This window comes from Echiichthys vipera, assembly GCF_963691815.1.
Source record: "Echiichthys vipera genome assembly, chromosome: 8".
NCBI lineage: Eukaryota > Metazoa > Chordata > Actinopteri > Perciformes > Trachinidae > Echiichthys > Echiichthys vipera.
The window spans coordinates 11,479,444-11,496,686 of record NC_139833.1 but is presented as its reverse complement, the minus strand read 5'-3'; the positions used below and the strand labels follow the sequence as shown (position 1 = coordinate 11,496,686).

At 41.1% G+C, this 17,243-nt stretch overlaps 1 protein-coding gene across 2 annotated transcripts; it reads left to right on the top strand.

The window, feature by feature from the left end:
- The first annotated feature begins 722 nt into the window (after nt 1-722).
- Nucleotides 723-16,909, top strand: LOC310949976 (uncharacterized protein). 2 transcript variants are annotated; one of them, XM_083917614.1, is made up of 12 exons: nt 723-850; nt 5,550-5,615; nt 6,281-6,301; nt 6,403-6,678; nt 8,788-8,908; nt 9,167-9,342; nt 9,597-9,739; nt 10,854-11,001; nt 11,572-11,753; nt 11,853-11,945; nt 12,034-12,107; nt 12,698-12,814. In XM_083917614.1, exons 2-11 carry the CDS (start codon nt 5,570-5,572, stop codon nt 12,064-12,066), a joined length of 1,239 nt encoding a protein of 412 aa, XP_083773740.1. In that variant the 5' UTR covers nt 723-850; nt 5,550-5,569; the 3' UTR covers nt 12,067-12,107; nt 12,698-12,814. The 2 variants fall into 2 exon arrangements, with proteins under 2 accessions (XP_083773740.1, XP_083773739.1); XM_083917613.1 differs by lacking the exon at nt 12,034-12,107 and having other exon boundaries at nt 12,698-16,909.
- The last annotated feature ends 334 nt before the right edge of the window (nt 16,910-17,243 follow it).

Sequence of the window (17,243 nt, the reverse complement as noted above, 5' to 3'; positions counted from 1 at the left end):
CAATCCATCACTTTTTATAATAAGTCTCTCACCTCTGCCTGACAGAGAACTCTGCTCTCTCTACTGTTTTGTTGTATATATTATTATTGTTATAAGATAATGGGCCCCTGGGCACAGACAGTAAGATGCCCCCTACCCTGAACAAAACACCCAAACTCAAATCTACTTTCAGTCATTTTGCACCTCCTTGTGTTCATTTTGTGATTGGTTTGCATCTGTTTTAAGTTATTTTGTCATCTTTTTTTGTGGTGTTTGAAACCTTGTAGTCATTTTGTGGATTTTTGTCTAAATGTTTTTCCATCTCTGGGATTGTTTTGCATCGATTTAGCATCTTTTTGTGCTCATTTTGCATTACTGTAGTCATGTTTTGTGTGTGTTTGTGGTAACCATGAGCCTAATGGGAAGACAGGTATCCATGTAGTTTAAATACAAGTCTATTGTGAGCACATTCTCATCCACTTTGGACATGATGCCCGGGCTTATAATGTGTTTATGGACGCGTAGCTTTCTGCTGAATCAGCATTCTCTCATCTGTGGCTTTCCTGTCGAACATCTTGTGAATTAACCCCCTCCTCAGATCCCCAAATGTGTTGTTTTTTTTCTTAAGCGGAAGAAAGTTGGCCGGTGTTTCCCGACACGAGTCGAGTGTCTCCGAGAGTGAGCAGAGCCCGACATATTCTGAACACCTTCCAAATGTTGAGCCCGAGTCGTGAAGTGCGGCTCTTGAGGGGGGCGAGGTTGGAAGGGAGGGAGAAAACAGGCAACGTTCAACACACATTTTCACCTCTGAAAGCACCCCGGCTTCTCCGCTGACTGCACCGCACCTCCGAGCGGCCAATTCCAGGGACAGGTGAGCTGCGGAGCGGCGGTTTTCTCCCTCCTAACATGCATGTTGATTTTGTGTGTGCTCAAATGTGACTGGTGCGCGACGGGTTAAATTCTGCAGTTTTTTGGGTTGATGCGCTTATCGGCTATCCCAGCCCCGGAGGTGAGTGATCGGACTCAAAGCTGGGAGGTTTTATCACCAATTAGACATTTATACTGTCATTGAGGAAAGGTGTGTGTATATATATGTTCATCCCGCGTGCGGTCCCGGGATGGCGCTTCGCCTTCATTGGATATTTTCATATCAATCCCGGTGCGATTCAGTACAATGCAGATTTATTTTTATAGGATGGGATAAAATGCTGTCAGATGTGTCTTTTTGCTCTTTACCTATGCAAACAACAACAAACAGGTAACAAGTAAGCCAGTCACTAGTCCACCTTCATTGAAAATATGACAAAATTAAACTAATACCATCACTACTACCATTATTATTATCATCATATGATAATTATAATTTATATATTATACTATTCTATCCCCAAGGCTGCCTGCTCTTAATATAAATAATGTATATGGTGTGATATGTTCTGTACAGTTAACACTTAAAAGCTTAATAACATCTATTATCTGAGAGGAGCTTCAGTCTGAAGGCTCTCTGGCTGTGTTGCCTCTGCCTGCAGAGTGCTGCTCTCACAGACTGCGACCAGAGCTGCATGAAGGCCTAAGCGCATGAGAGCAATGGCTCTCCATAGCTATTCCACATCTTCTGTGCTCTTATCCTTGTGTTTTCGTCAATACTGTACACACAGCTCCACCGCTCCTCTCCACTGCTGCTCCCTCATGTCCAGTGATTTTTTTTTAATGGATCTGACAGGTGCAAAGCAATATGGTGGAAACATGTCTTATCCTTTATTTCACTGCAGTCAGCACTTGAGTAGAATACTGTAGGTTGTCAGCTGATAAACTTGACAAATTCTATGTTTTGATTTTGTCCAAACAAGTTCATTCGGTTGCTGAGCCTCTTTTCCCTGTATCAGCTATTACAGCTGTGCAGATTTGAAATGTGATATGGGTTGTAGTGATGCAGAGGGTACCAGTTTGGACATTTGGGATAAGCAGAGTGGAAGAAGTTTTTTTTTAATGAGATTTAAATGCAACTAATTTCCGCAAAGAGAAACTCCACATTTGTTTGAAATTGTAGCACTAGAAGTAAACATTCAGCCATTTTCATGTGGGTCTCTTGGTGCAGCAAATTTTTTCCTTTTCTTTTTTTTTATACCTCATGATTTATAAATGTCTAGCCCTGTGAGAGGAGGGTACAGTATGTGCATCTGTGTGTTTGAGCATGCCTCCTCATTGTCAGAGGATATCCCACATAGAGCCATTTCTCCTCATCACTTGTGCAATGAAAAAGAGTAAAGTGAAAATGATGAAGGGCCAAGACACAGAGAATGCTTTGTATGGTACCCCACATCTGCAGTCATTGAAGGCATTTCCGCCTCTTTAAACCTGCGGACAATACCCTGTCTGTCCTTCCAGTAAATAGGGTGTTTAGAGTTAGAAGGACACAAGCACAGGCTTTGATTTCAGAGTGGGATGCGCTGGCTTGGATTATATAAGATAAGGAGGAGGAGAGGATGAAAGAGACCTGATAAAAGGAGAGAGCCAGAGAGAAGGGGAAATTAGAGAGATGCCCTGAGATCGGCAGCAGAGGGTTCGGGTTGAAGAGTCACACTAAGACAAAATGTGGTGCAAAGAAAGCAAGATGTGATACAGAGCTGTCAATCAAACAGAGGCATAAAAAGTTAACACTTTGAGATGTGAGAATGGTGACAGAGGTGACAGAAGGGAAGAAAAAGGAAAGAAAGTGTGGAGATTACAACGAAGGAACATTAAGACAAAGTGAAACTAAGTGAAGGGAAGGAGAATCTGGGAAGGATAGCAGATGGCGTATTTGTCTGTGTCCATGGTTTACAGCCCAGAGGGCAGTGTGTGAATACGCTTAATAATATAGCTTATTGCATGTGTTCCATGTGCTTGCATGTTTGTGCTCAGTGAGAAATAGATTTGGCCTCAAATGCTCAAAACCAAGGAGATACAAAAGAGAAGATTTTAGATATTTTTGCTTCACAGATCTTGTGTAGAAACACCAGATTGGCTGCAGTGACTCCACGAGGCCTACTGCTGAGACAAACAGATGGACAAGGTTCACTTTTCTCTTTCTTCAGAGCCAACTTACATCTCCGATTCATTAAATGCTGATGCCTGTTAGGGGTCAACAGTCACTTTTTTAGTTGAGAGTTATGATCAGAGCATGATGCAGTGGCCTCACACGAGTGTCCAAACCCAGGGAAGAAGGTGGAAAATTCCTGAAACAAGGATGGGGACTGCAGTAACACAATTACAGTGTAATTTGAGTCATACAGATGACTGTTGCAAAGGACACCAAAGGTTTGTTTTCCAAGCAATACTGTTCTGTGTGACGCAGCTTTGTTCCATATTTTATTTCAGATACAATGAAAGCGCTGGGCTTTTGGGCTTTGTGCCCAGAGTGCGGTGCGCAGATGTGGCCGACACAGTGCAGAGGGCTGTATAAGGCCTTCTGTGAAACAGCAACTTTAATTGTCAGATTAGGACATTTTGAAATGTTAACTATTTCCTTTCAACAATAAGAAAATGGCTTCTCCGACATTGCTCTCAAATATTTTCATATCACATGTATACAAAGACTAGACAGGTGGTACAAATACAGAGTGCACACATAGGCCTCTGCTCAGTGTGAATATGGCTTAATGCTTCGTCATTTCCTGCAGGAATGGGATGTCTTATGATGTGTTACAATGACACACTTTAATCTCTACTGCATGTTTATTAACTGCTGCAAAGTGGGACTGTGAGCACTGCAGGTGTACCCTTCTAGTCCCCTCCTGGTCTTTGTAAATGAAAACTGCAGCAAAATCTCTTTTGCACAAACTCTCTTGATGTGTTGCTTCAGATGCCTCAGTGTGGCAGAAGGCAGTTCACATCATCATAATCCCCTTAGTATTGCAATTAATCACAATTTTTCTCCCAAACAGCTTTGATGTTGTGTAGGAGATATGTCTGCTCCGCAGTGCTTCTTGTTCTGGACATCTCCTGTTAGAAACTAAGCCAAGAGACCCCCAGATCTCCAAGATCTACATTATCTTGAGACACATGAATTATTCTTTGTTTAAAATCAGACACATAATCAATAGTCAATCCTTGATCCAAAGCCAGGTGGCCCTGGTAAACATGCAAATACACTTAAAAGGGAAGGACCTCTTTAAGTTTTAAATGCCTGGTGGCCTTTAAGCAGCAGTACTTTAACTCATAAATCAACTCACAACCCTGGTTTTAAATTGAGTTCAGGTGTGCTATTAAGTTATAATGACACTGTCATTGCTTTTCTCAAGACAAAATGCACCACAGGCTTTTTTATGTCCTAAGTCCAATAATAAGCCCCAGGCAATGGTTGATAAATTGAATTTAAAAGGACTGCAGTGTTATCTGCAGACTGTCTCTTCAGGGAGGTTCAGATTTAGATGTTTTGCTACCCTGATTGATTTCTTAATCCACTTTAAAGAACATATACAGGGAACGAAAGGAAGAAAGAAAGAAAGAAAGAAAGAAAAATGAGCATTTCACATACATTAACAGGGACATGTTTGTGGCATATAGATAACCCTGACTACATGCTACTTCGCTGCTGTGTCTGACTGTGAGCACTGCAGGTGTTTCCTCGTGCTCCCCTCCTGGGCTTTTAAAATGAAAACCACGGGAAAGTTTCTTTTGCTCTAAACCCTTGATGTGTAGCCTCTGATGTCTCAGCACAGAAGAGAGCCGTTCACATGATCAATATCCCCCTCAGTGCTGCAATTAATCAGTATTCTTCTCAGAAACCTGCTGGTGGAAATGATGATGTGGAAATGATGTTTTGGCTCGATCCCCTTCATGTTCTTGAATCTTTGGAGCAAGAGGTTTATACTGTGAGGAGCATTTTACACCTTAGATAACTGCCAGTGGCATCACTGTATGAGGGAGCACTTCATTTATTCTTTATTAGCTGCGGTCACTTTTATGTTAATCTTTTCTTCTTGACAGTTAACTAAAGACTGATTTTGTATATACCCCTGGTGGGAAGGTCTGCGTCTGAGTGTTCAGCAGGAAATCCGCATAGCGGATGAATAAATTCCCATTATGTTTTGTGCACAAATCAACCTCAATCTAAGGAACAATTGATTACATTTTTGGGGCTGTTCTGAATGTAGGATATGAGCTAAAGGTTGTTATTGTGTTTTAAACCAATATTGAAACCAACAGCAACAGTCACAATATTCTTGTCATCTCTAGTATAAAGACAAACTGCTTCTGAAGAATGCAAAGCAACAAAATCAAACAAAGACACGGTAAAATACACTTTCAGTTTCCAAAAGGTGGGAAGTTCCATGTATGTGCCTCAGTGGATGCTTCAGTCATCACATGGTGATGTCATCTGGAGATGAAGTCATACACCACACCAAAGCAAACGCATCGAATATCTGCCTGTCCTCTGATAATCTACTGATTCAGAAAATTTGAAAATATAACAAGGAGGACTAAAAAAGAAAGATATATATAGGTAAAAACATGTAGCCATAAAAAGATGTTGCCCAATATGTTGTCTTTCTCTGAACACTATCATCTTTCTTCTCCCTTTCAAGGAACAAAAAAATCAGCCAGGATGGCGACACTCAGTGTGATCGCATTCAGCTTTCTGCTCACCGCAGGTATGTTGAGAAAAACGTGATGCTGTTTCCTCTAGATGTGACTGTAAATTGTTGTGTCTTTCTCCACCAATGTATGTTAATCGTTTTTTTTTAGATTTATTTATTTATTTGCACAATCGAAAACAGACAAAAACATAGACAACATAAGTAACAAATACATACAAAGACAAAATTAAAAACGAAACAGATTGTGCAGGTGAGATTGAAAAATCCCTAGTGGCTTATTAAGGAAATCTCACCTCAAAGGTATACAGAGGATAAAAAAGCAAGCAAAGTGGGCGGTCATTGAACAGACATAACCAAATAATAGACAAATATGTCAGATCAGCCTAAAGTCAGTTATTTTAAGTTTCCACTGCCTGGTTAGTCAGACAAGCCGTGAGCCTGCATTTGAAATTCTTCAGAGAAGTAGACTGAGCTGCAATTTCAATAAAGCTGTTCCATGTCTGAACCCCCTTGTATCTTAAATCTGTCTTCGATCTTTCGAGTTTGATGGTGCTGGAACACTCAGTTTGTCATAGATACTATGTAAAGTAATGCAGAAGAATATGTGAAGGTCGAAAATCTAGAGAAGAGGAGGACTCAGACACTGTATCTCACTTTATCTCATGATGAAAAGAGTCTTCATATTACTGATTGTATTTTCTTATATCTTTGTTTTTCAGCTCTTTCTGCCCCTGTGAAAGGTAAGACTTAATGTACCACTCATCAATTATAAATTATGAACTTTTTCCTGCCCTCTTATGTGTTTGTCAACGCTTCTTCCATCCTTTGTCTCATGATGCAGTTGATGAAGACTCCATGACCTTGTTCCACGGGGAGGATTTCCACATCATGTTGCCTTCACTCACGTTGGAGGTCACGTTTCGGAACAGGTCTGCTCCACGGTCGGGTGATGTGTTCCTTATGCGGGGCGGCGTCGTGGTCAACAGTCGGGCCAAACTCAACCGCCACCTCAGCCACCTCATTATAGACTCTGTGGGTGAGGGAGACGAGGGCGTGTACACCGTGAAGAATCCAGAGAAGCCAGAGGACATCAGACGCATTATCCTTATAGTCCGAGGTACTGGGTGACATGAGTGTATGGTGCATGAGGAATGGTAATGAAACAAAGTCTCAAAGGACATCTTACATTCACAAATTTGTTCCTGTGATTCTAAATGGACAAGTCCACATAATAAACCACAGTTTTTTTTTAGCATTAATATACCTATAAATTGCACTTTCAAAACAATAGCAAAATATTTCATGTTTCTATTTGTAGAAGTAGAGTTTTTGCTTGAAAGATCATTTAATTATAAAAAAGTGTTGCCAACGTTCTGTCGAGGGACTAACTGATAAGTCATCTATCATTTTAGCTGTAACATGGCTGCATTTCTAATAAATGTGCGACATCAGTGGTGGAAGGTCACTAAGTATATTGACTCAAGTACTTACTCACATTTGAGATACGTTTGACTGCACTACATTTATTTGACAGAAAAATGTAATTATTATTTTGCAGGTTTTACGAACAAAACATATGACGATCTAATGAAATAGGATATGTTGTTCTTACTGTTTCTAAAACTGTTCAAATTAGACCTACCTCAACCAACGTAAAATACTACTTTTCCAGTTATATGATATTTTACACTGTAAAACTCAAAGGGGGCTATTTTCTGGATTGAATCATGGGTGCAGACCCCCCCCACCAATAAGAAGATAAAAGTAGCAGAGGGCTTTTACTTTGAAGAACTGCTAGAATGCGACTATAATAGACACAGAAAGTGCCTCTGGTAAGGTAGGGGCGGTATACAACCTCAAAAGCAATGGTTGCAGTCTGCTATAAAACCTGAAGAAGAAGCGATGTTGAGGCTACACTTGGATAAATTAAATAACCACGTAGAAAGCTGCTCTAATACAGCTCTACATTAGAGCGAGAACAATCACTAAAAGGAGGAATTCCTGTCTTTCAAACACGGCAAATATTTGGCCACTGTTTGGAGATTTTGAGAATAATAATAAAATAGGTTGCTTCGAGTCATATTATTATTTTTATATTTTAAATTGTCACCTGTGTTTTATCTTAAAATTAAAGATTTCTACCATAAAAATAAATAAAAATTAAAAATCCACCCAACTGCAGGAAACTAAGTGTTTGATGCTAAAAGCTTTCTGGGGTAGGCCCGTCAGATCCACTGATACTATACTATAATCAAACATACTCCCTCGATGCTTGTAATGTAGTGTTTCCCATTGTGGCACTGACTTTTCCTTAAGTAAAGTAAAGTAATGCGACGCTTCCTCCCCCACTGGATGACATCAGAACCACAACCCCAGGATGAAAAATAAGCCTCTTATATCTGATCTGGAGTCAGAGTCATGGTGGTGTAGGCGCTGCCATTTCTCCTGCTTTAATCATGCAGTCAGCAGCCAAATAAACCTCTCAGTTACACATCCCGTTTGTCCTCAGTATTACGAGTTACAGCAGTGTTGACTCTGGACTCTGATGAGCTTAGACACGAAACACACATAAACATGAGAGGAGGGAGTGGGCTCAAACCCAGCCGAGGATAATGGCGACTGTAGCGTAGCAATATGTGAGAGATGTGCCATATGGAGGGAGTACATGTGTTGTGAATTGTGTGTGTGTGTGTGTGTGTGTGTGTGTGTGTGTGTGTGTGTGTGTGTGTGTGTGTGTGTGTGTGTGTGTGTGTGTGTGTGTGTGTGTGTGTGTGTGCGTGTGCATGTGTGTGTGTGTGCGTGTGTGCGTTCTCCGAGTGTGAGAGCATGCTGGAGCTGCCAGGCAGTAATTATGCAACTCTTTAACCACCAACCCACTCCTCTCTCCTTCCCTCCTAGTTGTTTTCCTGTCTTTATCATGTCTTTCCTGCCTTTCCCTCCTATTTGGTTTGTATCCCTACCCTTTCATTTCCCTTGGTATTTTCGGATCAGTGCTCTTTTCCCTGCGATCTGTCCCCCCCTTTTTTTCCACATCTGTCAAGTCATTTCCTCTTCCTCTCTCTTCCTTAACCCCTATCTGTCCTTTCTCTCACTTCAACTCATTTTCTTCATCCTTCACTTGAAGTAAATATAATCTCTTTCCTTTACTCCTCGCTACTTCAGTGTACTCTGTAAATAACCTCTAACTCGAGAACAAATGGTTTACCACCCTGCTTTTACCTTCTAGATTGCTCCACCGAGCAGATCATCAAATATGGGGACAACTACCATATTCCACTGTTAGGGGTGACTCCTCCCATTACTCTGGAGTACAGGCCCAGTGCGGTGGAGGCCAACCAAACATCTAGGTACTGATATTCTAACCCAACAGATTATGTAATGACGTTCTTTCTACCGTGATGTGCATGCACTGCGTCAGCATCTCTCAGAATTGGCGAGAAAGATTACAGAGACGCTTTTGAATCCAGGTCTGTGTCATGCCAATGTGCGCATTGAATTCAGATGAAAGGTGTTTGGTCCACATTGCCATGACACAGACTTCGATTCAAATGGGTTAAGTGTCTTTTTAAGGAGAGTTCATTCTCTGTGGCTTTCTCGTCCTGCAGACCTGCTCTGGTGCTGCTGACCAGCACAGGGTTGTCCAGGGATGGCTACCAGGGTCGAATCAGCACCAACGAACGCCAAGTCACCGTCAGCGCTGTCACTGGTGCAGACGAAGGTAGCTACACTGTCAGGGACGGGGAAGGTGACATCCAAAGGAAAGTGTGTCTCAACGTCAAAGGTGAGAGCACAAATGCTGACAGGTCATATCTTTTCTTCTCCCGTGCCTGACCTGTTTTAAATGGCCCGCACCTTCTACCAGGATGTTGTTGTTGTTTCCTTTCTACTTATTACGCTCCTCTTGTCTGCCATAATGGCTTTTTAAAGACTCAAACGTTAATGGACTCTAGCAGGCTAATGCATTTTAGATGATCCATGGGCCTGTGATGTATGTATCATACTTCCTCTCTTGTCCTTGGTCTCTCTGTGTCGCAGAGCACCAAACCTTTGTGACTTTGCCACATGGTAAAAGGCTGAAGATCAACCTGATTCTTAACAGCTCCTTGGTCCACCTCTACTACAGCCCCAACTACGACCCCAAACCACGTCTGCTGATGGACAAGGGAGAATTCACAAGTGTAACTAGTGCCACTTATTTCTTTTTAGTCCAACCTCTGTTGTGATTATGTGTTTTTCTGTATTTTACAGCAGAGATAGAAAAAGTCATGAGAAAACATTATCAAAAGGAGGGTAACTTTTAAATCAACCATTATAACAAAAGTGGATATTGTAAACAGGAAAGCTCTCCAAATTGACAGTGAGGAGGGAAATATTAAAAAGCCTTTATTGTCGTGGATAAATAATTTACAACGTCAACATGTTTCGACCACTGTAGGTCTGTCAGGGAATTAAACAAACAAGACAATACAGATGTGGCTTCACCTATAAAATAGCAATGACCCAGGTAATAACAAGGCAGGTGAAACATTAAAAAAAATGTCAAAATAAATTCCTGAAATGAGATTACACGTACAAAAACAAATGTATACAAGATAGGTACCCAAATGTAGGTTTCTAGGCTGTGAGGAAAACATTTTTTTTTCCTTTGCTTGAGAAAACATAGAAATCTATATCCTCCTTGAGAGACTGGGACGCTTTAATGCATCCAGTCAATGTATGCAAAAAGTATTATATTCTGTCTTATCCCTGTTCCTAATTCTAATGGCATATTTATGCTCAGCCAAGCAATATCCAAGGTTAATTTTTACTGTTGGTCACATGTCATTAATAGCGAAGTCCTCTTTGCACTGGTATTAATGTTCATGGTTATTTATATATACTGTATATCAGAATCAGAATCATCTTTGTCATTATACTCAGTACAAGGAAATTACGTATTGCTTCCTCCCTTTAAACATATCAAAACAATAAATAAGATCCGAATACAATCAGAAATACAAAGATAAAGTCTGTAAACAGCAGTTGCATAATGTACAATTCCATGCTTTTCTATATGTACATATAATAAATGGTTTCATATTTAGCTACAAAACTTGTTTTATACTGAAGCTGTGGGACACCTCATCTGTTATCATGACGTTATCTTACATCTTTTTTAAGTGTGAGTGCTGAAGGCTGGACCTTTTTTGGGTTTGACAAATGCTGCTAAAAGGACATTTAACTTCACTGTCTTTTATAAACAGCTAATAGTTGTTGATTTTGTTATTTTCTCTAAATGTCTGTCTTTTCTAGGCCCAAACGGAGCTGGGTCTTGAGGACCGTCTCTCTATGGAGGGTTCATGGGTCTTTCTGGATCAAGTCAAGAATTCAGATGTAGGCCAGTTCAAAATTACTGACATCCTGGGGTTCACTGTGTCCAGCATCCACCTGGATTTACAACGTAAGGATAAATAGACTTTCTAGTCTTCTGACCACTTAAGATGCTTTTGAACTACTTCACATTTACACAGACATTCTTACACTGATGGCAGAGGGTACTCATCAAATCTAATCTAATCCTTCAAACCACGATCTTCCAAATGAAGGACGACCCGCTCTACCTCGGACCCACAGCCACAGGATGGGGATGAGGCTGTGGCGGAATGTGTTGTGGTAGCTGCCAAAGGGCTGTATCAAAATCAAAATAAATGTTTTTTGACTTAAAAAGAAAGAAAGAATAATCCCCTCCTCTTAACTACTGTATTCCACTCATCCATCCATCTTCAACCGCTTGTCCCTGTCTGGGTCGCGGGGGGGCTGGAGCCGATCCCAGCTGACATCGGGCGTGAGGCGGGGTACACCCTGGACAGGATGCCAGTCTATCACAGGGGACATAGAGACAAACAGACACAGATATCTATTCACACTCACACCTACGGGCAATTTAGAGTCATCAACCACTGTATTCATGCATTAGAATTTCAACACGTCAATGAACTATTGTCCTTCTTTCCCCTTTCACTCCATGCAGCCTACAAGCTGGAGTCGCTGTATGTGGCTATAATTGCCCTGTTGGGCCTGCTGGTTTTCCTTCTGCTGGTTTGTCTACTGTCCTGCCTGATCAAAGTGAAGAAGAGGGCCAAGAGGGCTGCTGCCCTGGAGAAGATCGCTCAGGGCTCTGGCAAAGAGGATGAGGGAGAGGCCTTCAGACAGGTTAGAGGAACAAATATACAACTGGTGATGAATGTGATGATGATGATGTGTATCCTGATATAATGAATGACTCTTGTTTGTCTGTGTGCATCTTCACAGGTGGTCCAGAACATCACCAAACTCAGCGAGGAATCCAAGCATTCCCAAGCAGACAATACAGAGAAATCTCAGAGCACTGAGGTTGACATTAAAGTAAGGACGTATGCTATTTCTCTCTCAAAACTGAGTCTCTGAGAGGTATTGATCATGTCTGAATTTTTATATTGTTCTCTGCGTTCAGACAGCTGCAGTTTATTCAGAACGCTGCTGCTAGAGTCCTCACTAAGATCAAGAAAGTGGATCGCATCAGTCCAGGTCTCAGATCTTTGCAGTGGCTTCCTGTGTGAAAAAGAGTTGATTTTATAATATTAATGTTGGTTTCTAAAGCCCTGAATGGTTTAGGACCAAAAATCCATTTTTGAACTGCTGCTTTGTTATGAACCTTCAACACTTCTCTGGTCTTCTGGGAATGGAACAGGTCTGCTAACTTGAGTCAAAACTATAATGCTGAAGCAGCGATCAGTTTTTATGCACCACATATCTGGACCAAACTCCCAGAAGACGTAGAACATGTACTCCAAATCTCAGTTCTTTTAAATCAGTTCTTAAAACCTCTGTTTGCCACGACCTCTTATTAAATTTAATTTGCGATTGTTTATTCGTATCTTGCACTGCACTGTAGCTGAGCTGAGCTGTGATGATCCTGTTTTATTCAATTTCACCTTATTATTACCTTCCATTTTATTTAACTCTTTAAATCCTGTGTTACCTTTCTATTGCCTTTTGTGTCTGTTTTATCTTGTCTTAACATCTTTTTATGTCTTATGTAAAGCACTTTGAATGATCTTGTTGTTGAAGGGCACTATACAAACTCTCCCCTCACCTTGTCGTCTGTTTGAACACAGGGTCTGGAGGTTTCCTCTAAAGAGGTTGGGGGCGATAACCTAGAAACCAGTGACTCTGGCGTTGGCTTTAACACCGCCCTCCCACTGGACACTGACACCGATGCCCCTGATCAAAACCTTGACTCTGTGGCTGTAAGCATCTCTGTTGCCTCTGAAACCAAACCAAGTCCACCATCTGCTGCTCCTGAGACCAAGCCGAGCGCTCCGCCAGCTATGGAAATTAAGTCCAGTCCAGTAGTTGAAAGTAAAGCCTGCCCAGCACCCGAGACCAAGAAAACCCCTGATCAGCCAGTGGAAGCAAAGTTGGACGTGCCCAAACCAGCAGATGTTAAGCTCAGCCCAGCCTCGAGCCCCGAGCCCAAGGCTGGTCTGAGTCCAGCTGATGCAAAGCCTGCACCCTGCCCAAGCCCGGAGCCCAAATCACCTGCTCCTAAAGCCCCGACTCCAGCGCCTGAAAGCAAGAGTGCCCTGACTCCCACACCTGAGCCCCCCAAACCAACCACACCCGAACCTATTACTAATGGTACACCTGAGCCAGGCCCGGATTCCAAACCAAGCCCAGATCACGCTGGTATTATCGCAGCTCCAAAAGCAGCTCCCCCTAAAACCCCTGAAGTGGAGCTGAAAACTAGTGGTGCCGGACTGGAGGCCAGCAAAGACGGCGCCGTGGCTGAGGACTCAACTACCACCACCACCACCACCTGAGAACTGCCCCTGCAAAAACCCAAGGGAAGCCCCACAGATCCTCTCCATTTACCACCACTATGGACAATCGAACACCCCCTACCAAATAATGAAGAAACCACTGAAACACGGGCAAGGACTTTGGTTAAATGTCTAATGTCTAAGTACAGTATTAGTTAGCGGTATCTCACTCACAAACTAACACGTAGCCTTCTAGACTTTCTTATTCAGATAGATGCGGCTTGACATTTTAGTTGTACACACCTTGCAGCCTAATTTTTTGGTAACTTCATATTAAAATGTCAGACTGCAAATGATTTCCTTTGCAGAGTTTACAAATAAAACTCCACATAAGATATTTTCTAACATAATAAGGTATCCAGAAAGGTTTACAACATTTCATTAAAGCGTGAATATACTAGAATTTCTTATTTGGCCATAACTAGCTAACGTTCTCCATTTAAATGCTTGTTCCTCTATCAGCATGTGGATAAAACAGACAAATGCATGCAATTTTCAGCCAATGTCATCTCAGAACTACAAAAATGTGTGGTGACATTCTTTTGATTGGAAACACTCAATGATCACATACTGTACATAGCTGAAATCTGGATGGTATACGCTTAAGAAACATCTGCAATACATGATCACATATAGAAAAAAAGATTTGCTTAACTTTACCCATACAAGAACATACTAATACTACTAACCCTACTATTAATAGTCTCTGAGATTGAGAGTCAGACTCCCAGTGGATGTCTCAGATGATTAAAATGTGTTTTGCAGACAGATCCCTCAAGTCCGGATCAACCACTTTACTGCCTTTGATCTGGATTTCTCCGTGGCTCTATAAAAATCCCATTATTCCTACAGTTTAATAGCAAGCTCATGCCAGCAGCAACTCAAAGTACTTAATAGGACCACCGTGTTCCTGCTGTATGCTGGGCTTTCCAGAGGTGAAATACTGAATGAAAGTGTCTGGTAAGTTCAAATAGTTAGAACATGCTTGCTTGTTTATTTCTTTCATTGTCCCTACCTTAAGGCTCCTCCCCCACCCCACTTCTTTCCTTGGTCCTTTCTCAACCTTCCCTTTGCAGGGCAGCAATTTGAATTACGTAACTAGTTAAATACACAGAATCTTGACTTTTATTTTTTATTCAAACTAGATATTTCCTCTAAAGTATTTGGTTGTGTTGACAATGAACGAGGGTAGTTAATGTGTCTTTGGCAAAAGCTTAAATATTAATGGATAACATCTTCAACGGCTCCAAAATACTCTGCTTTTATCAGTGCCATGACATCATCTATGTGAATGCTCTAGTCAACCTCAGTTGAAAATCTTGCATGGTACAGAGGTGTGCAGATACATTTTACAAAACGCATGTCTCTACCTCATGTTTTAACTGACCACCTGGAAACCAATGACCGCCCAGGTTGGGTGCACTGAAATCTACAAAAGGCATTTTTAAGACAAGCACAAAACAACAGCCTTGAAAATGAAATCAAATGATCAGTGAGACGTAGGAACATTATAAAAGGTAGATCCATCTACAACTTACTGGCCTTTCTTTATAGCCTTCCTGACTAATAGATTTTTCTTACAATTAAATCAATATCAGGCGAAACTTCAGCATTTTGAAAAAGCCATATGATGAGATAGGTTTAGATGTCAGATTTGATACTAAGATCAATAATATATAAACTAAAACAAAACAAAAATACAGAGAAATTAGGGGACCTTGATGTCGAGTGGACTAACAGTATACGACCTATTACACACATTCTTATGTAAAACATGTAAGATACTGGATATGGCTTATTTCTCGCCTGGATCTGTGAACCACAAACTCATCTTGGCAACAACTGTCTTCATACACACACATATACACACGTATGCACACAAACCAGACACACACACATTCCAGCCTTGTAAATATTGCATGTGTACGCCGGTTTAACCCCCTTAAGGCTGAATGTTTCTAGTGTATAGGATGATTGTTGTATTATAATTAATAATAAAGAAGAAAACTAATTTTAATTTCTCACCAACCTTAAATCCAGAATAAAAAATATATACACATACAGTACTATATACTATACACACTAATATTCACTAACGTCTTGAACTAATTTAAGAACCAAATATTGTAAAAATCCAACAAGACTATATTAGATCTTTTTAGATCAATCATGTGCCGTTATTGCCGTTCCAACCTGACGACACTCACAGCGTCTCTCACAGTATTTACTTGTTGTATTAAAATGTTTAACCTATGTCACTTAAAGCGTTGACTGCAGCATGCCCACAACATGAAACACAGGCTTGTATTGTCCTAAAGTTGTGTCTGTGTGTGTGACCAGAGGAGTGTTGTTTTAATGTTGCCATCATTGAGTGTTTGGGGTTTCTGTGTTAAAGTGTGTATGCCTATGACGCACATATGTATGAATGATTTATGACGAGTGTTGGTGCGTGTTGAATCTATGCATAGGCAGTTTGTACGGAATGACACAACTGTACTTTATGTGTGCTTCTCCATTTGCTGTGAGTAAGGTATTCATTTGCCTGCTAAAATCGTCTTGCAACGTGAAGAAAACAAGTGCTGTGTTTAAGTCACGAGTGTGAATGTGTTTAAAGCCACAAAATATTGTAAAAGATATTGTAACTTTGAGGTATTTGAGTGACTCTTGTCTTTGTTTAGTGCCTACAACTTATACTGGATAGTTGGCCTGTATTCTGTCATTTGCGGACACTCCTAATGGCACCTTTTTCTTAATGGGGTGGGTATGCACGAAAGCTGTTTGCACACACGACTGGTCTGATATGCTAATGTGTAGGAGAAATGTGATATATTGTATAAAAATGGTGAAAGTGATGATGAAAGTCTGACCTCCAGGTTTTCCAGATGATTCTGAGTAGCTTAGAGCGCTGAGCGTGCTCTGTTTGTAAGTGAGGGTGTTTTACATTTCATTAATCAAGTCTGTGGCACAGGCATGTGTAAGTGAGTGAATTCATGATGGCAGCAGATGAAGGACAAAAGCTTTGTGTGGGTAACCCCCATGGTTATGTTGTGGGAGGAAATTGATGAAAGACTGCTAAAACAGCGTTTCTGTGCACCACCACTACTGTATATTGTCAGTGATTGTAATACCAAGCCACTTCAGTCAGAGTGAGTAGGGATGTGACAGAGACAGATAGTGTGTGGTGGGCAGGGAGAGCCTTTGGTTTACACGTTACCAGCATTTCAAGAAAAGGCTCAGTCTAGTGGGATTGGAGTTATTACATCAGACTGGTGCCAGAGGGGTCCTGGTATCATATAACCCCCTAATAGAAACCACTACTTTTAATACCACTGGCACTTCTTGCACTATGTGAGTTGTCTCTGCCCTGATCTTCTCTGTTTACTTCTGCTGTTCTGGCCTGGGTGTGGTGTGACATCCCACATGTTCTCTCTCTCTCTGTACTCCCTTTTTGCACAACTTCACACAGATGTTTTGTAAAGAAAATAGATTTTTCTTTATTTCATGTCTAAAGGAATACTAAGAATAAACAAGCGATTATGACATTTGCTGTCCTGTCGTCTTTGTTTTCCTATTCTTTGAGATGCAAACATGCAGAAGGACAGTTCTGCCTCAGAGGTGTCTATTCCATCTCAGTGAGTCGTGTCACTCAATGTCAACCATCTTTTTTTTTTCTGAGTGTCACACGTCACTTTCTCACCCTTCAGGCCCTCGCTTGCCACTATTCCCAGCTTCCATAACCTCGCCAGGACACATCATAGCTAAGCAGACACAACAGAGGTATTTATAAATAGGCCAAAGGTCCCTTAAGCGCAGTTATAACCTTTCCACATGCTTTATTTTC